Source organism: Lethenteron reissneri, chromosome 45 (assembly GCF_015708825.2).
Source record: "Lethenteron reissneri isolate LAM-NWPU_2019-01 chromosome 45, ASM1570882v1, whole genome shotgun sequence".
Classification (NCBI taxonomy): domain Eukaryota; kingdom Metazoa; phylum Chordata; class Hyperoartia; order Petromyzontiformes; family Petromyzontidae; genus Lethenteron; species Lethenteron reissneri.
Window position 1 is genome coordinate 9,338,838 of NC_083823.1, and position 20,466 is coordinate 9,359,303.

General features: G+C 46.3%; 2 protein-coding genes across 2 annotated transcripts; both read right to left on the reverse strand.

The window, feature by feature from the left end:
• Window positions 1-661: 661 nt before the first annotated feature.
• LOC133353990 (protein S100-A1-like) lies at window positions 662-1,315 on the reverse strand. The gene is made up of 2 exons (XM_061570550.1): window positions 1,154-1,315; window positions 662-856 (listed from the first exon to the last, which is right to left on the reverse strand). The coding sequence occupies exons 1-2, from the start codon at window positions 1,310-1,312 to the stop codon at window positions 662-664; spliced, it is 354 nt and encodes a 117-aa protein (XP_061426534.1). The 5' UTR covers window positions 1,313-1,315.
• Window positions 1,316-19,812: 18,497 nt separating this feature from the next.
• On the reverse strand, window positions 19,813-20,466 carry LOC133353989 (protein S100-A1-like). The gene is made up of 2 exons (XM_061570549.1): window positions 20,305-20,466; window positions 19,813-20,007 (listed from the first exon to the last, which is right to left on the reverse strand). Exons 1-2 carry the CDS (start codon window positions 20,461-20,463, stop codon window positions 19,813-19,815), a joined length of 354 nt encoding a protein of 117 aa, XP_061426533.1. The 5' UTR covers window positions 20,464-20,466.

The following is a 20,466-nucleotide window of genomic DNA, read 5'->3' on the forward strand; positions in this document are numbered from 1 at the left end:
GTTCCTACCTGTATCAATGGATTATTCAACTGCATATTATCGATTTAGTTCAAGCTCAAGTTTCCAGAGTCAAATGCCTTCTCATAATTCGCAAGGGCTTGGGACAAGGTTAGCTTGGAGTTATGCATTACGCCAGCAACTCAATTTCTAGTCTCAACTGCCACGCTGCAAGAAATATTCAATCCCACCGATGAGGTGGGAGGATGGCCACAGGAACAACGATTTTCTTTCAAAGATCTGCCAATATTATTTGAGGGTGAAGGAAGCATCACCCCTGTTTCTACACAAATATATTTTGGGATGTTACCCATTCTTTAGGGGGCTATTAACTGGGTGTCAAGTGCTACCATCAGATCTGTTTTTAAACAGTACAAAGCCCAATCCTCCTGACAGTGGGGCACTCGTTGCTTTTTTTTGGCAAAGCCAAATAAGGAGGGGCTCTTCCATCAAGACCACCACCGTTGCTTTTTTTGGCAAAGCCAAATAAGGAGGGGCTCTTCCATCAAGACCACCACCATTGCCCAAAACCAAATCTGCATCATGAGAAGGGAAATGCATCAGACATTGCTTGCCAGTTCAACTTGAACACACGATTCACCAAGCCCAGGACCAGTGTGCCAGTAATTTTATTAGTCATCTCATTTTATATACATTGAAAGATTTATTTTGGCTTATCAGCAGAAATGGGCTGGCCACAGGGCCCCTTTGTGAGGAACACGCGCTCCTGGAACGGGGCATGGCCGGCCACGAGGATCCGCGTCCACGTGGCCATGAAAGCTTGGAAGTCCACGCTGGCGCCTTGGTTCTCGTGAAGATCCCCCATGATCTTGCGCACTTCATGCGGGTCACACGCACCCTGCATTCGTGATAAAGGAACACTTTCAGCTATAGCCAATGCACCACTCACTCTGCTCAGTGTTACAGCAACAGAAATAGGAATCAACATGTTATGGTGGCCATTACGAGCCCAGACTCAATCAACCTCTAACAGTGACGAAGCACGCTCAGTCGTTCTTGCAAAACCCAGTGCCACGGCACATGGCACTGCCTCAAGCAGCAGCGGCTCCCAGTGCACACGGAGACGTCATAGCACTACATGGCTCGAGAAACGTTAGCTTGCAGTGTTGCCGCGCAGAGGCCACAGGAAACCCACCGCCAGGTAGGGCCGCATGTGCTTCACGAGCAGATTCTGCAGCGCGTGCTTCCTCATGGAGACGCTCCCCGCACCTCCTTCACAGCTAGCGCAGAACTCGCGCACAAAGATGTCCATCACAGCGCTCAGATCCTCCATGGCAGCAGCAGACGAAGGCATCACGAGATTCCTTCAGCCAACACACGTGTACATTACATACCAAGATTAAGCACGCCCATAGCCTTTTTGGGTGCCCAGACGTATAGGACAGCTTGACTTGCAACACCCCCCCCCCCGCATAAGACTTTTCTTATAATAATCAAGATCCTCGGTAACAACCAAACTACCGACGAGTCCGAGCAAGTCGTGTGCAGACGCAGCGCCATTAGGCGACGCGTTCATGTTACGCAGACGTCGTCAGATGACAGCGCCATGCTCTTCTGACGCATCTACAATTTAGTCCAACTGCGTAGCTGCGGTGAGAACACTACGGCACTCAATGCTCTCTCAATGCTCTTCAACTTAGTAAATTTACCTTCTGCTACGTCTGATAATAGGAAACGTGACGCACATGCAGAAAATTAAAGGATTTTTCAAATGTCAGTTTGGTTTCACACATTTTGGTAAAGGTTAGGTTAAAAGAAATGTTTGCAAGGGTTTTCACCAAATTCACTTAAAAACCAATGTAATGGGTTTTCCCAGAACCCCAATGTCTAACATTTTGCCAATGGGAAATTAAGTGTTCGACTTGCAACAGCTCGACCTTTCGACGTAGTCCGGAAACAAATTAGGTCGTAGTTGCGGGGGGGGGGGGGGGGGCGCCTGTAATACATAATTTACATCTCTAAGGCGCCTTCCACCGGTCTCAAGGCGCCTTCTAGGAAATAAAGGCTAAGGAAAGGCAAAGCTAAAGAGACGCGGACGTCAGAAATACCATTTTAAATTACAAGATTTAAAAGTATCCAAATTATAGAATAAACGAATGTACAAAGGTAGGGCATTCAAGCCGTGCCACAGCCACAGCAAATGGCCGCTCACACCAGGAAGGCAGCTGGGATCGCAGTACTCGCAGAAGGGTGGGGGGGGGGGTTGCAGATCTTAACAACCTTGGCAAGGGGTGTAGGGATGAAGCAACCTCATGAATGTGGTACCAGCAATTGCAAGGCCTTCACTAGTACAAGGCTCTTAAACAGTCGCTTCTAGACAAGAAACCAGTGTAATGAGAACCAGGGAAATATGGTCACAATGGGGCGAGGGCAAGCAACCCAACTGCTACATTCTGAACAATGTAATCTACCAGCATCTTCCAGCAAGGCTCTTCAAAAATCGAGTCGCGAGAGAACAAGTGCATGGACGAGCCTCACAATGAGCAAGCATAAGTATGTTGCGCAGTCGAGCACTGTTGGCAGGTAAAAGGTTTTCGCAACCTTAGCAAGAGCATTGAATGGAAAGGGACGGATCAAATATCACCAAAATAACCAATCATGCTTCGGGCAGACGTTCTGGCCATCAATAACTAGGCTTAAAAGTCCCAGTTTAGTTGTTGGGGAGAGCCGACTAAGCTAATTAAATCTTATTTAAATTTAGCTCCGAAAACATTTTTCCTGCAACCATAATTTTACAGTTGAAAATATTTCCGATGTAGAATATGGTGTTAGCTGGAGGCAAACGTGGACGTCATCTGTGTAGCAATGGTAGCGCAGCCCTATAAATAAGTGCTCCAAAGTGTCATGTTAAATGCGAAACAGAATCAAGCACCGATCCTTGGAAGTACCCCAGACCGCACCAAATCTGACAGGACCTAAAGCCACCCAGGTGAAACACGGCTTGGGGTTTTGCAGACAAGAGCAGAACCACCACATGCCCCCATAATATTTTCCAGTCGTTAAATTAAAACATCATTGTTAACAAGCACCTATTAATGCCAACACTACACCCAGATGCCTTTTTATCCCAAGCAGTAAGATTTAGACACGTCCTCAAGCCACGGATGTCTCCACCGAACTCGAGACGTCGAGAGAAGACGGAACTCACCGGGATGTAGAAGAATACGAACGCCGAGCAGCAACTACTGAATCCGCCTCCCGCAGGGTTTAAATCCTCACCTATGCTGGTGACGTCACCAATTACGCCTTCACGTGTGCTGGTGACGTCACTTATAATTGTTTGCACCTGTGCCGTTAACAATCATTTCATCGACATGTTTTATTGACGTCACGTGACCCATCGAGTCTCCGCGTGTGAATCTGACCAATTCCGTGCGTCAACTCATTCAGACGAATTCCCTGCCCGTGCGGGGTAATGGAAACGGTGACGATAATTGATGATGATGACGAGAAGGAGGGTGGCTGAGTTTGTCTGTCTCTGTGATGTTCACTATTGTCGTGAAGGCGTCACTCGCTGTTCTGTTGCCAGGAAACTTGATCACAAATCCAATGCGAGTTTTGATATTCAGCGTCGATTCGCCTGAACTCTCACCTCGCCACGTGATTTGCCAGCAGCTCGCGTCTCTCACTGCCGCGCACAGACGCAGTTCTCGCGTTAACGACTCCGATCACCACAGCGCCACTCCTCCTGCAGTGTCACCGAGTATCACGAATCTCTCCCAGTATCCTGCGCCGAGATGTTTGGCCAGTTTCACATGGCACACGTGGTTCCCACTCATCTGCGAATGCCCCAAACGCCTGGAATTCGAATACTTCACAAATGTCCGTGGTTCCCCTCTCATCTCTATCGCAATTCGATGCCGAGCTGTCGATTCTTGACGATAACTTCACCTGCAATTGCTCGTGACTCGAATATCCTCGCGTGTTTACAGTTGAGTGCAATAGCCACCTTATATCTGTTTAATGTTCATGTTACTTGTAATTATACCACGATAAGTCGAAAATAATCGAATCGACTCAGGCTACAGGGAATTTATGAACCATGAATTATAAAAAATGCAATAGTTGCAACTTTTCATGGGACGTAGTTGTTTTTCCTTCAAATACTTTTTTGCTTCATTGCAGTAAAGTATATTATTTATGTTGCTTAGATCACTCTTAAAATCCCATAACTCAACTGCGTCATCGTGTCATCACCAACGTCATCATCATAATAACAGCGCGATATGAAGGACGTGCATTAGACGCTGCTGGCACGATTTTGCGTTTCCATTGACACTGCCGCGTTACTTTATATCACGAAGTTCGGTTTTCCAAAAGCCACTCTACGTTGATCTCCATTAATAAAAAAAAATTCAATGACATGAAAAATTGTAAAACATTTCATTTAAAACAAATTTTAGAACGTAAAATTCCGAGCAACAATTGTCCATCTTACTTTCCAGAGTTTTTTTGCATTGCTCGCAGGTGAAATCAGGTGCCCAGGGTTTGTCTTGATCCCCGACAGGCATGCCAAAATATGGCTTGTCGGCCTCACACATCTTCGCAGATGCTTTCACAGAGTACTTTTTTGCTCTTGTCTTGATAAATTGGCCGCAGACATAGCAAAATGCGTCTGCCAGATGCTTGCAGCCTCTTGATGCCATCTCAGAAAAATGCAGAAAGGTATCCACTTACCCAGCTGGAACTAAACTGAACTGGTCGGCTTAAGGCCCCCGTATATATACTACTATTTATATTACTGTAAAGTTCTAGAATGTTCTAGAAGTTACTCCAAGTTTACTCAGCACTGAATCTATCTGGAATGTTCTGGAAAAAAGGTACATTTCAAAATATAACTGTCCTGGTCACAAAAGCAAAGTTTGTGGGGAATAACCATTTTCTCTACTTTTGAGGCATAAGCAATTAGGAAATAACACTACCCAGAAACAAAAACATTTGTTACACTGTTATCTGCGAATGCCTCAAACGCCTAAAATTCCATCGCTTTGCAAATGTCCTTGATTCCCCTCCCATCGACATCGTAATTCGATGCTGAGTTGTCGATTCTCTACGGTAACTTCACTTGCAATTGCACTTGGCTCGAATATCCTCACCTGTTTTCAGATTAATGTGATAGCCATCTTTTATATGTTTAATGTGATCGGTCTAAAAATGATCTACCCGAGCCGACTTCTGCTACAGGGAATTTATAATAAAACATAATTATTATTGTGAAATATTTTAGATGTTTCGTGACGCAGTTGTTATTGCTCTGAGTTCCCTTTGCTTAATAGATGTTGATTGTTTGTGGCTGAAATTCTCGTTACCTGGGTTATGTTTTCTGATCAGGCCCTCCGTGGTCTCTTGAGTTGTCACCTGGTTACACAAATTGCACTCGACTCGAATGCTTTTTCAACGAATCTCTGGATGTGCCGTGTTGATTGACCATACTTCACCAATGTGGTAAGTCGGTGGTGAATGGGATGTGCGAGGGGGGAGGCAGGACCTTTTCCGTTGTCGCGTCATACCCCTTCAATACCAGCACAGATCTCGCACTTTCTGGCCCCTCTCATGGACACCACACGGGGTTTATCGTTGTCTGCAGCTGCACGTTGATTGGAAACGGAGTGGCACCGAGTATTGGAGTAACCGGAGCTGCGGGGAACATCACAACCCGAGTGGAGACTCTCCCCATTCAACCTTCAGCAGCAAAACTTCTGAGGGAATCCCCGAGGTCAAACACCGGGGAACCCCACGGCAATTCACGTGCCAGATCCGCACGTTGACCTCACTGCCTCAATTTAAACTATTAAACAGTTTATTTGAACAGGAAAGGCCCACTGAGCTATAGTGTTCTTTTTCGGAAGTGATCTGGCCACAAATGGTAGCTGAATGAATTGGCCTATCAAGCGGAAAATTATAGCCGCCAAATACTCAAGCGCATGTATCAAAATGTGCAAGGGGAAAACCGAAAACCCGGAAAAAATCGACGCAACCTTGGCGAAGACAGAAACGCAAACTCCACATATAAAGCAGGCGTCAGGGTTGGGATCGAACCCATGATCTCCTGTATATTAGGCAAGGTCGTTAACGTCTCGCCACCGGAGCACCCCTTTCACAATTGGTTACAACTTAAACCTCGCTCGTGCCTTTAAATCAGTCTGCGATGTTTCCCAGCATGTTGCTCGCGACCTTTGTTCGGCTCATTTAAGAGCCCAACTTTTGGGCTTGTTGATTATCTCTTGCAGTTTCACATTAATTAATATCCCACGTTGGAGTTTCATCAGAAAATCAGAGGCAATACCCTCTCCATTTGCCTGTGCATTTGTTTCCACCAATAACATCGTTGGAAAACAAACGCTAATGCCCGGTGAATAATGTTTGTTAAAGTGAGATACCCCCTCGAATAGCGAGTCTTCATCTGCATATCCTTGGTATCACCCCATTCCCACCGAAGTTGAAGCTCCTCCATTTAGACATTCAACGGCCTTCTCGTAGCACAGAGCTTTGGACAAGATCAGTTTATAGTTATGCATCGCTCGAGAAACTTTGCATAGTGTGAACGGTTACGCTGGTAGAACACTTTCCAAATCCGAAAGCTCAGGTGTGAGCTTGGCCGCTTTCAACTTCCGATTCTTTCCGAGATATGCCTATACATCGTTAATGAAAAAACGGGAGAGGGCACTGATCATTGGGCGTCGTGTCGCCTATCACGGAGCTGTTTTGAAACAATTTCAAGCCCGTTCATCGTAACACCTGCGAGGTCAAACGCATGATTCACGAAGACCAGGACCAGTTTCCCAGCGATTTTATTCTTCAAATAGTTCCATTTAAAGGGATTTATTTCGGTTCATCTGAAGAAATGGGCGGGCCACATGGCCCCTTGGTGAGGAACACACACTCCTGGAACGGGGCATGGCCAGCCACGAGAATCCGCATCCACGTGGCCATGAATGCTTGGAAGTCCAGGCTGGTGCCTTGGTTCTCATGCAGATCCCCCATGATCTTGCGCACTTCATCCAGGTCACACGCACCCTGCAGGCGAGATAACGTGAACAGTTTCTGCAAAAAGGCAGTGTACAAATTCCTCTGCTCAGTGCTGCATCGAGAGTAAACATGTTATGGTGGCCATAAGACCAGTCGTAATCAACCCCTTAGCAACGGCTACTCCCGCTCAGTTGTTCCTGCAAAATCCAGCGCCACGGATCCTGGCGTTACCTCGAGGCGTTGCAGCTCCAGGCCATGAGGATCCCACAATGTGCATTCTTCGAGCCGAGTGGAGAGGCTGCGCGAGGAGGTGCGGTCACAGCGCCACGCACGGCTCGAAAAATGCTTGCGGTGCTGTCGCCGTGGAGGGCACAGGAAACCCACATCCAGGTAGGGCCGCATGTGCTTTATGAGCAGATTCTGTCGCGTGTGGTTCCTCATGGAGACGCTCCACGCGCCTTCTTCACAGTTGGCGCAGAACTCGTGCAAGAAGATGTCCATCACAGCGCTCAGATCCTCCATGGCGGCGGCAGATGAAGGCATCACGAGATTATCAGTGAACACAGTGTACATTAATTTTACACAAGATGAAGCTCGATCTCCGATATAACCTTTCGACCGTTAGCAACCAGTATAGCACACGAGGGGGTAGATCGCCAGCACCACGCCCCGCGACCTTTGCTTCCCACGTTGAGGGGTGCACACACCAAGTGCTCATTTGCGGTCATGTCGACCTAGAGAAGGTCCAGGACTCGTTAAGAAAAAGCCTTATCTGGTGTTGGCCTCAATTGGGAATCAAACTCGGGTTGCATAGTTCAAAATCGCAGCGCACAAACCGCTCAGATCCACACCACAAGCGTGTACAATCTACACGGGTTAACTTGGCGCAGTAACCCTACGCAAAAACACGTATTGCGTTCATGAGAGAGGACTCGAGAACCGCGAGATGACCTGGCTTAACAAACCAGGAGCCAGCCATGAGAGCAGATGCCTCAAAGGTGGAGTCTTTTATTAGGTCCGCCTTTTGGCGTCATCTAGTCGAGTGCCAATTGAGACGAGGCTCAGAAGAAAGCTGTCTCTGGTGTGGACCAATCAGTTTCAAGGACAATGCATATATTTTGTTTTTAATGCAGACATGAATCCTTGTAAAAAGGTTTCAGTTTTGTTTCCAGAAAAAAGGAGAAAACCCCTATTATTATAATGGCTGTGTTAGTGGGATATTTAACCTGTTAATGTTTAGACATTTAACATGTTAATGTAACACTGGAGAGTCGAAAATAACTACTAAACATCACAGCCAGTTATAACTTAACCTGGTTAATAACGTCCTTCCAATGATTGCTCAGTCGTGATATTTTTGTATTTTTTTAATTCACTTTATTTACATATTCATTATTGTATTGTTATCATTGTTTCTATCGACGTGACTTTACCGAAAGAACCATAGAATATGAGTTTCGATGTAGTATCTTTGTTTATCAAAGTTCCTGTCCCTGATACCATTGCAATCATTGAAGATTTGGTCCAACAAGGACTGAATGCTGATGTACCGGCCCTGGTTAGACACTGCCTCACCAACACTTACTTCACCTTGAATGTAACATTCTACAAACAAGTTTAAGGTACTCCAATGGGTTCTCCCTTATCTCCAGTTGTAGTCAATGTTTTCATATAAACTTTTTAGAAAGATACACCCGCCGTCCTTCCTTTTGGAAGAGGTACGTAGATGACACGTTCGTTATCTGGCCACATGGCCTACCAGCTCTGGACAAATTCTTTAACCACATCAATTCCATACACCCAACCATCAAATTCACCATGGAGGTGGAAAAGGATGGCAAGTTACCATTCTTAGATGTTTTAATTGAAAAGAAACCAGATGGCTCAACGGGACGCTCCAATATGGATGCCTACCTATATGGATGCACCAATATGGATGCCTACCTAAAAACCTGATTTTCACCACCATCCATCCCAGAAAAAATCCCTCATCAAAACGCTACACGATAGAGCTCAATGTATCGCTGACCATGAATACCTGACAAAGTGAACTCTAACACGTACACCAGGCTCTCAAGGCGAATTCATATTCTGACTACACAATCCGCAAAGCCATCACCGAACCACGAGGAAGGAGCCATCTGAAGATTCAATCAAAACCATCACCTTATCTTACATAGCAGGGATAACCAAAAGATTTCCAAAATCTTGAACAAACACAAGATCCAGGTCCGACTTAATGCAGTGCATAAAATTAGTGACCTGATCCCATCTGAGAAGGACAAGATTCCTGACATCTACAAATTAAGCTGTATCTGCGGCAGCAGTTACATTGGGGAAACCAAACGACATGTCTCGGACCGTGTTCGTGAACATAAGGCAGATCTAAAACATGCCAGGATCAATACTTCTGCCGTGGCTGATCAATACTTTAATGCGGCTGGCATCACGTGAAATTGATTTCTCTTAGACGATGGTACTCTGCAAGCCGACTGGCTATCAACAAAGATTCGTTCACGAAGCCATACATTTCTACAGACAAAGACACAATTTCAACCGAGGCGAGGGTTTTAAACTCAGCAATCATTGGAAAGATGTCATCAACCACTTTGGGTCATGACTTGATTTGTTTTCTTCTCCACCTCAACCGTCAGCAGTGTGGGTGTGTGGAACGAGGTGCAATGCATTGATTGGTATAGACCTACTGCCGGTGTAGGAGACCTCTCGTACATTAACACTAGCTGCCCTGCCCATCTCTAAACCTTTATAAACAGCTCTTTGATTGGTGTAGACCTATTGCCAGTGTCAGAGACCTCTCCTACATTAACATTAGCTGCCCCGCCCATCTCTAAACTTTCATAAACAGTCTGCTTTAGCAGCTTCCCCACTCTTTTTTCTCCTGATGACGATTGCTTGTGTAATTATCGAAACGTTGTGATATTTTTATTATTTTTATTGACTTTATTTTTATTTTTATTATTTTATTGCTATAACTTTTTTCCATCGACGTCACGAAAGTTAAGTCAAATTTTTACATTGAAACTGACAAGCAAATCACCTGGAGATAGTGAGATGTCCTTAATTAACGATACCAAGTGAGCCGAGTTAAGTACAGCTGAGGCGTTCAATCCAGTGAATGGTTGTAAGGACTCAGAAATCGGGCCAATTTGTAGGTGGGTGAGTCAATGGTGGAGACAATAGGCCGAAGGGGTGTCCCTTCTTTATGGATTTTTGGTAAACCATAAAATCTGGGTCCTCTAGCAGCAGACGGTTTTAAGGATAGCCGCTTGGTTGGTTCGATTAAAGATGTCGAATCAGTGATGATATTGTTGGTTTTCGTAACCAGGTGGTTGGTGGGATCTCTATTGATTTTGGTATAGCTTCCATCATTTAGTAAGTCCTGAATTTTGTTGTTGTTGTATTTGGTTTTGTCCATGATGACAGTAGCATTGGCCTTGTTGGCTGAGAGGATGACTATGTCATCTCTCTTTTTAGTTTAGACAGCTCAAAGTGTCATTTTGGTGACCCAAGTCACTTGCACATTAGACCATCCTGGCCTCTTGAGTTTTCGTCTCACCTGGTTAAACAAAATAAACTTTACTTTTTGAATGGTTTATTTGTGCAGTGTTGATTGACCATACTTCACTACTGGTAAGTCAGTGGTGGTGTATGGGATGAGGAAAAAAAAAAGAAGCAAGACCGTTTCAGTTGTCGCGTCATGTTCCTGCAATAGGAATACAGACCTCGCACTCTCTCGCCCCTCAGACATCACACTGGGATTGACGTTGTTGCTGCACTTTGAGCAGGGGAGCTGGCAGAGCTGTGGGGAACATCACCACCTCTCCATGTTCCACATTCAGGAACATTTTTGAAACCTTCGAGGTCAGACTGGGAACCCCATGCCAATTCACACACCAGATGTGCATTGACTAACCCACATCACCAACATTCGTGCAATGAGAAGCCTGTGTACATTAGACACTTGGCACAATTTTCCTGGGGGACTAATTTACACTGCCACAATGCTTTGTTACCAAGCTTGGTTTTCCAAAAGTCACACCACGTCGAGCTCACCGCCTCTAAACTATTGTTTCTTTTACCAGGTAAAATCCAGAACTATACGGATATTTTACTGGTAGGAACTTCCTGGTTCCACCAGCCCACAGGAGATTATTGTGTCCGTCCGTCGTGCATCCAAAAATGGGAGGGGTGGGGCTGGGTGGAGAGGGGAGGGTGGGGAGGGGCTGGGTGGGGAGGGGAGGATGGGGAGGGGTTGGGGTGGGGCTGGGTGGGGGTGGGAAGGGCTGGGTGGGGGGGGCTGGGAGGGATGGGGCTAGGTGGGGAGGGGCTGGTCAATACTCAACTCAACCCAATTAGTCTCTATGGTTAAGGACATGGTATTATCTCCCGATGATATCCTCGTCAGATTTGATGTAGTATCTCTGTTTACCAAAGTCCCACTACCTGACACCCTAACAATAATTGAGGACTTGGTCCAACATGGATTGAATTCGGATGTACCTGCGCTGGTTAGGCATTGCCTCGCCAACACTTATTTTACCTGGAATGGCACCTTCTACAAACAAAATAAGGGTACCCCTATGGGCTCCCCCTTGTCACCAGTGATAGCCAACATGTTCATGGAAAAGTTTGAATCAGACGCCATCCAGACATCCACCCTGCGCCGTTCCCTGTGGAAGAGGTATGTGGATGACACTTTCGTCATTTGGCCACATGGCCTCCCAGCATTGAACCACTTCTTGGACCACATCAATTCCAGACACCCATCCATCAGATTCACCATGGAAGTGGAGAAAGATGGTAAACTACCATTCTTAGATATTCTGTTTGAGAGGAGACCTGACGGATCCTTGGGACATTCTGTCTACAGGAAAGCCACCCACACAGATTCCTACTTGAAACCTGATTCCCACCACCACCCATCTCAAAAGAATTATCTCATCCAAACGCTATACCACTGTAGTAAGTTCGAGGAGACGATGTCGAAGTTGAGGCACACTCTGTTTATTAACCCAGGGACAGGCACAATAGTTGAAGGGGTATCGGCCCCTTTCACCCGTACTATGGGAAACCCACCCTAGTACTAAGCCCTCTGTCCTGTTCCCCAGTCCTCCTCTACTGGGCTACGGGAGGCTGACTGATCTGGCCCTGGCAAGCACAGATCTCGGCACCAGCTAACCAGCCTTGCCCTGATAAGGGCAGCGGTCTGGAAGCTTTTGGGCCGCGCCGCTGGCTTACCCGGCTCGGCCCTTATAAGGACGGCGAGACCGGGGAGTCCCAGGGCCTAATCTCCGAGTCTTGGATCTTCACTGGTCAGCTTCGTGTCGAACTGCCTCGAGCTCTTTGGGTCTCCACCTTTTATAGGGATCACCTCCGAGGGCTGGGGGCGTGGGCAATAACGGATGCGGACGTCGGTGTGACCACCCGTGTATGTGAGTGCCGACACCCCTGTGTTTGTTGTCCGCCGTTTCTCCCGTAATAATCCCTACACCACAAAGCTCATGGCATTTCTGACCAACACCACCTGGCCAGTGAATTAAGACATGTACATCGGGCCATCAGGATGAACGGATACTCTGACCGCACCATTCGCCAAGCTGTTTCTCCCATCATACAGAAACAGCCACATGAAACTCTGATCAAAACTATCACGTTGCCATACATAGCAGGCGTGACCAAAATACCTCCAAAATTCTAAACAAACATAAGATCCAAGTCCGATTCAGTACAGTACATAAAATCCGTGATCTAATTCCATCTGTGAAAGATGTCATTCCTGACTTACAATACCCTGGAGTCTATAAACTGAGTTGTAGTGGTTTCTACATTGGAGAAACGAAACGTCATATCTCTGATTGTGTCCGCGAGCACAAGTCAGATCTGAAACACGGCAAAACTGATTCTTCCGCCGTTGCCGATCATTGCTACAACACTGTGGGCTCTCATGAAATTGCCTTTTCCGAGACCAAGGTGCTCCGCAAACCTCCTGGCTATCATCAAAGGTTTGTACACGAAGCCATCCAAATATACAAACACAGACATAATTTCAACCGTGATGATGGGTAAACTTAGTAATCATTGGACATATGTTATTAACCATGCAAAAAATATTTAACTACACAGTTGGACCATCTTATTTGACAGGCACTATTATTCAGTTACCGTATAGTTTCTTCTTTCTTTTTTCACACACTGGTTTTCCTACTTTAAGTTTTACCACACATATTTGGCAAATCTAGAATTAATCCCAGCAACGTAACAAAGTGCTGTTTCATCGACATAACAAAGGCTCAGTCCCATTCACAGCAACCGCACCCTAACAACTCTTAGAACCTCCCAGTTCAACCATTCTGAACAACAAATACTCATTCCTGGCAGCGATTTCAGCCACACCACCTCTACATAACAAAAGGCTCAGTCCCATTTACACGCACCTTTACATCAGCCGCACCTAGTTTACACAACAAAGGCTCATTCCTAACAGCGTGTTTCAGCCACACCGAACCTCACAAAAATAATATTCAGGGCCTACCTTGGCTCCTCCCACCCTCAATATATATATACACGGACTGTTTTCTTGGAATTTCTCTTACTTGATAAAGCTATCGTGCTGTGACGGTTCCACCTGAAGACGGAAGCTTGTGTTGCCTCCGAAATGTCGTGATTTTTATTTTCTTAATTTTAGTTTTAATTTTTTTACCTACGTGACTTTACCGAAAAAAACACAAGAATATGAGCCCTTATGAAACTCAACGTTTAACCGACTCACGCCGGAATACTCCACAACGCTGTTGACCCTGGCCATTGACCGAGTAACCCAACGTTCCTACCAGCTCCCTCCGCAGGAATGTGTTTCAGAAGGGACCTGGCCACATGCAAACGCAGTGGCATGCAGAAATTTACATTGGCCAAATACTCAAAGGGGCATGTTTCTCAATACCAATACATTTCTTGAATTTTCACATTCGCATCGGACGTTGGACTAGGTCACCAGAAAATTAGATGGTCATCACTATCCGCCCACGCCTTTGCGGTAATGACCTTAATTTTAGACATCCAAGCAAACGCGCAGCCAAAGACAACCAGGAAGTACTGCAAGGCCTCCAATTGGTGCAGAGGCCTCCAATGGCGATTGATCAGGAGGCAAGGTTTGAAGAGATTCAAAGTTAAAAGGCAGCAAGCAAAGGTTGAGCTTTGAGGCAACGGTTGCACACCACTGAGACCATCGACGTGAGAGAAGGAGCTCCAAAGAGCTAAGAGGAGAGCAAAAACATTTTGGCGGAAGAGTCAAGCAAGTGGGGCCTAGCGTTGCTATGTAATAAAGACAAGGCTCCAAGTTTGTCCACATTTTTACACTTCCACCAATAAAACTTTGAGAAACGCCGATTTAAGTCCAATTCCCCTCCCCTCCCCAAATAACACATTCCTTCGGAGTGGACAGGTAGGAACTTGGTTGAACAGCGCATTAGTGCACGAGACAAATAATCCCTGGTGGGCAGTGTGGAAGCTGTTGTTCCTACCTGTATAAGTGTAGCGTATAGGTTACACGTTCAGCTTTATAAGGGCAACATGGGGGGACTAGCACCACCCCACACACGCTCTCCACCCCTCCCACACTCCCCACCCAGCCCCACCCCTCCCACACTCCCCACCCCTCCCACCCCCAAGTGAATGACCTCAAGGCTGAGAATGTTGAAAGGAACACGAGGCAAAGAGCCACTTTTCTTTTTAAGGCTTCCATTTTCTGAAGGAGCCATCCTCCAAGTTCCATTCTGCAAATGAAACAACGCCCATCTCCTCATTGGCCCGAGTCGCGGCAGTGCCCTGTTGTATACTAACCCTTCTTCCAAAATTGAGATTAATAATATTTGATGATTTTTATATATTATCTTTTTACTTGTTTTTTTTTTAACACACCAAAGCGCAGCAAACTGCAAAACACCAGGTGTTGTTAAGTAATGAACTGGAGGAGGGCTAGGATGGCAGAATTTGCAACCTTGCTTCAAGGAAAGATAAGGCCTGATGAACGGGCACATGTCACCCGTGCAGGCGGCAGAGACAGTGGGAGTGTCAGCCAGACATAGTTAAGGCAAAAAGCCCAACCATCCTGCATGGTTTTAAAGTAACGTCAAAATTCGAAATTCAACAACAGAGTAGGCTAAAGTATCGATCCTCGTGCTCGCTCAAATTGGAGACCAGGCTGCGAGCTACATCAATGAACCATTGCCATTTGCTAATCCAATACTGAATGTTAATATTACTGAAGTCAAAACGAATTCTATGACCTCAGCACATGGGCAAATAATAGGGCAGTGTCGACTCAAAGGCAATGGAAGAAAGCAGAGGCGCCTTTGTCTAAATCACAACCACAGAAAGCCAGGAATCATCACTGATTGTGTGTTTAGGGATTCCGAGCTAGTTAGAACACGTGCACACAGGGGGGAGGTAGAAGTACGCCTTGTCCTCCTGCAGCTGAGGGAACGAAAATAAGTGGGTCAGCTCAAGGCTGTGTGCACAGGGGAGGGAGCTGATTTAAACAACCCTGCACGTCTGAACGTGAGGGGGCCTTTGACCTGAAATTAAGAATAACACTCCCAGAGCAGAAGGTTGGATGGCCACAGTGAGGAGAATAAGAGTGTTGTATATCTCTCAAGGAGGCAGACCCAGCTGAACAACAAGGCTGCGGGGGTCACCAGAAGTTCGCGTTCGCCTAGTTAAGACAAAAAGCTCAATTATTCTGTATTGCTATTAAAGTAACGTTAAAGTCGGAATTTAACAACAGGGTAGGCTAAAGTTATTGATATTCACACCCACTCCAATTAAACCAGGCCACAAGTTACGCCTACTGAACCATCACCATCATTAAGTCAATATGAAATGTTATTTCCATACTTAATACTTTCTATACAACTCGACCCGAAGCATATGACAATCAGAACCTTCCTAAGTCAAAATTGAATCGCACCCAGACAGGAGCGAATAGTCGATATAAGGTTGAAGAGGGAAGGAAATTAAGAGCACGGCGAACTGCAAACGTAAGCAAAAAGCCGGGAACGACACCAGCCCAGCAACAGCGAGTCGGGCTTCGACAGGCCATAAAAGTAGAAATAATAACTCCCGGGGTCAGGGGACACAAGAAGAAGCAGGCAGACAAAACCAGAACTGACTCCAAGGTTCAACCGCCCTCACCTACAAGGAGTGACGGAAATTAATGAGGCCTTGAGTTAACGGCGTCAGCTGGACGGCAATAACAACGGCGAGCAGAGATAGGGTGGGGCAAAGACTGCGGGGCTATGGAATGCAACTTCGTGTCAGTAAAGCCCTGACAAACAAGTTAAGTTAAAGACATCACAATACATAATATCGTACATAACATCAATGTTAACGCTATTCACCGTAAACTATATTCCGCTTATATAACCATGCAGACACCAAGGAATACGAATTCCTAGGATCAAGAACTTACCCTTAACCTAAGATATCGGAAATAAATTAATAATAATAAGCATATGCATGAAAAGACAAAAGTAAAACTTATGGAAAAGCCAGGATAACGGATGAATCACCACCAGGTCGAATATAAATACATAATAAAAAAAAAACGATGTTAAACCCAGGGTCGGAGAGAAAGGGAGATCCCGGCCGTCTTTGTATCCCCGCAGCGCGGGATAGGAGTGTGTATACGCTCGGGGAAACACCTCCACTTGAGTCAAGCACCACGATGGGAAACGACAGACCTTAGGTTACATACAGAATCATAACTGTGAAATAGTAAGGGACAAATGTTAACTTAAAACTTCTTAACCATTTCTTTGTGCGCCGGGTCGGAGAGAGTGTTGCCCCTCCCTCCAGGTTTGTGCAACACGAACAAAGACGCCTATGAGACGATTTGTAACGTCTGTGTTTTGGGTTCATGAAGAAGGCCAGACAAGAGATAATATTGCACCCAGACAGAGAGACGACTTCGAGGCAATTTGTAACATCTGATTGTTTGCTCGTGGGTTTTATGGAGGGAGTGTGACAACGGAATATACCGTACGGACACACACATGGACACACCTGCCTACGGACAGATCCTGACACAGCAAAAATCGAAAGAAGCCCGCCTTGTGGGCGGGATCCAGGGGGATTTTTTCGGCATAAAGGAAAGGATCCTGAGCATTGGAAATTAGTGCGACCAGCGGGTCGGCTCACGTGGGGGGTGCGACCAGCGGGTCGGCTCAGGAGCGAGCTCGACCGGGAGGGTCGGCTCAGGAGCGAGTGCGACCAGCGGGTCGGCTCGACTCATCTTCAGCTCGTCTGGGACTCAGCCGAGTTTCGATCGGCTTACCAAAGCCAGCTCTCGGAGCTCGACTCAAGCGGCTCCCCATCTCCTCTGCAGGCGGGCAAGACCCGCTTGACAGCTCAACTCTGCCTGCGTGGGTCAACCTCTGCCGAGTCGGAGGTCTCTGCTGCCGCCGGAGTGGTGAGGGTCGCGGTTTGGCGACGAGGCTCCGTGCACACGACGACGCCACCTACCGACCGGGTTCCGAACTGCGACAGCGTATCAACGGGCATCCGAACCAGTTCACCACGGTGACAGGGGAGCGACTGATACGTATGACGCGCACCACCCCCATCACCACACGACCACCAGGCGTCTGTTTGACATAAAGAATCGACTCCGAACACGGACGATTCAAGACAACTCTTACCACTCAAACACACTCGAACCCATAAGCCATCTGTGGCTGGGAAGGCATCACAACAAGACCGAGTGATGGCCATCCGTCGTTTATAAAAGTATTCGTAATTTTTATCTTTAATATTTAGTGGGCTGTACTCTTAATCGCATAAATTCCCAACAGATCCATCAATACGAACTGATTCTTGGCACCTCCTTCCGCCGAGCCACGCTCACGTGGGGAGTGGTGGCCCACCGGATCCTTATCAGGTGATCTGGTCCCCAATTAGTAAACTTGGTATAAGATAACGATCTTCGGAAAAGGAGCACCGTCGCAGGCCCTTACTCCGAGCCGTTCTGTTGTCAGATAACCTGCCGATGTATCTGTTGAGATTGGTGCCTTTAAGAATAATAACTGTTTTTTGATTGTGTTTTTTTATCGCCGTATAATCTTTCAAGTATCTTTCAGTCATAATCGCCGCACGTACTCGCATCCTCTACAGAATATTCAACTGTCCCGTGACCCAAGGTGCTAACAACGTGATAAGGGTTGCGTATGATCAATAAGGAGTGCGGTACTGCATGAACAATATTGAGTATAATCATTCATTAACGTTAAGGTTTTCTTAGCATAGTATTTGCATATTTAACGACTCTCTCTCTCACTAACAACCATCGCGTTATGCGGGATCCATGTGCCGTTGTCAAAGTGAAATCAGACAATCGTTGATGATACTGTATTGATGCCGTGTTGACGTTCCGGGATTGAGAGTTCGCATACTATATCATAGTTAAGGTTGAATTAGTAATAAATTGATCAATACAGAAGTGGTTGTGTGATTCTTTCCTGAAATCTATGCATAAGATCTGCTTCTGCGTTGAGATCTGAACTTGGTGACCTTAAACACACTAATATACTCAGTAAATGTTAAAGCGATAACGGGGTGAATCGGGGACCTAAAATATAACCACGAATACACACTCTGGGAATGTTAAAGCGAGAATGAGACGAACCTAGACAACGATGCCGAGTTAATCTAAGTTAATCTTGCATACTTACACCATACCTGCATAAACTGCATACGATTAATTGCCTTATTCCGATCGATAACCCACCCTCGTCACCGAGGCGGGGTCTGGTTATCATAACGACTTGCATTATCATAATTACACCCACTCGCATAATTAATACGATTACCTCTCGAATTGGTATAATTAAAATGTGCATAATTACATAAATTAACATATTTCCGGATAATTACACATTGGCCAAATTTCATTTAATTATTATTATTTCACTGAATATTCATAACCCACATATACAACATAATAATTTCACCCACGCACGCATACAACATAACAAATTTTGATAACCAACATATACAACAGCCCCCCCCCCCCACCACCTCCACCAACCCACCGCTCACATGGGGTGGGGCCATGCACGACAAATAATCCCCAGTGGGAAGTGTGGAACTGTTGTTCCTACCTGTATCAATGGATTATTCAACTGCATATTATCGATTTAGTTCAAGCTCAAGTTTCCAGAGTCAAATGCCTTCTCATAATTCGCAAGGGCTTGGGACAAGGTTAGCTTGGAGTTATGCATTACGCCAGCAACTCAATTTCTAGTCTCAACTGCCACGCTGCAAGAAATATTCAATCCCACCGATGAGGTGGGAGGATGGCCACAGGAACAACGATTTTCTTTCAAAGATCTGCCAATATTATTTGAGGGTGAAGGAAGCATCACCCCTGTTTCTACACAAATATATTTTGGGATGTTACCCATTCTTTAGGGGGCTATTAACTGGGTGTCAAGTGCTACCATCAGATCTGTTTTTAAACAGTACAAAGCCCAATCCTCCTGACAGTGGGGCACTCGTTGCTTTTTTTGGCAAAGCCAAATAAGGAGGGGCTCTTCCATCAAGACCACCACCGTTGCTTTTTTTGGCAAAGCCAAATAAGGAGGGGCTCTTCCATCAAGACCACCACCATTGCCCAAAACCAAATCTGCATCATGAGAAGGGAAATGCATCAGACATTGCTTGCCAGTTCAACTTGAACACACGATTCACCAAGCCCAGGACCAGTGTGCCAGTAATTTTATTAGTCATCTCATTTTATATACATTGAAAGATTTATTTTGGCTTATCAGCAGAAATGGGCTGGCCACAGGGCCCCTTTGTGAGGAACACGCGCTCCTGGAACGGGGCATGGCCGGCCACGAGGATCCGCGTCCACGTGGCCATGAAAGCTTGGAAGTCCACGCTGGCGCCTTGGTTCTCGTGAAGATCCCCCATGATCTTGCGCACTTCATGCGGGTCACACGCACCCTGCATTCGTGATAAAGGAACACTTTCAGCTATAGCCAATGCACCACTCACTCTGCTCAGTGTTACAGCAACAGAAATAGGAATCAACATGTTATGGTGGCCATTACGAGCCCAGACTCAATCAACCTCTAACAGTGACGAAGCACGCTCAGTCGTTCTTGCAAAAACCCAGTGCCACGGCACATGGCACTGCCTCAAGCAGCAGCGGCTCCCAGTGCACACGGAGACGTCATAGCACTACATGGCTCGAGAAACGTTAGCTTGCAGTGTTGCCGCGCAGAGGCCACAGGAACCCACCGCCAGGTAGGGCCGCATGTGCTTCACGAGCAGATTCTGCAGCGCGTGCTTCCTCATGGAGACGCTCCCCGCACCTCCTTCACAGCTAGCGCAGAACTCGCGCACAAAGATGTCCATCACAGCGCTCAGATCCTCCATGGCAGCAGCAGACGAAGGCATCAC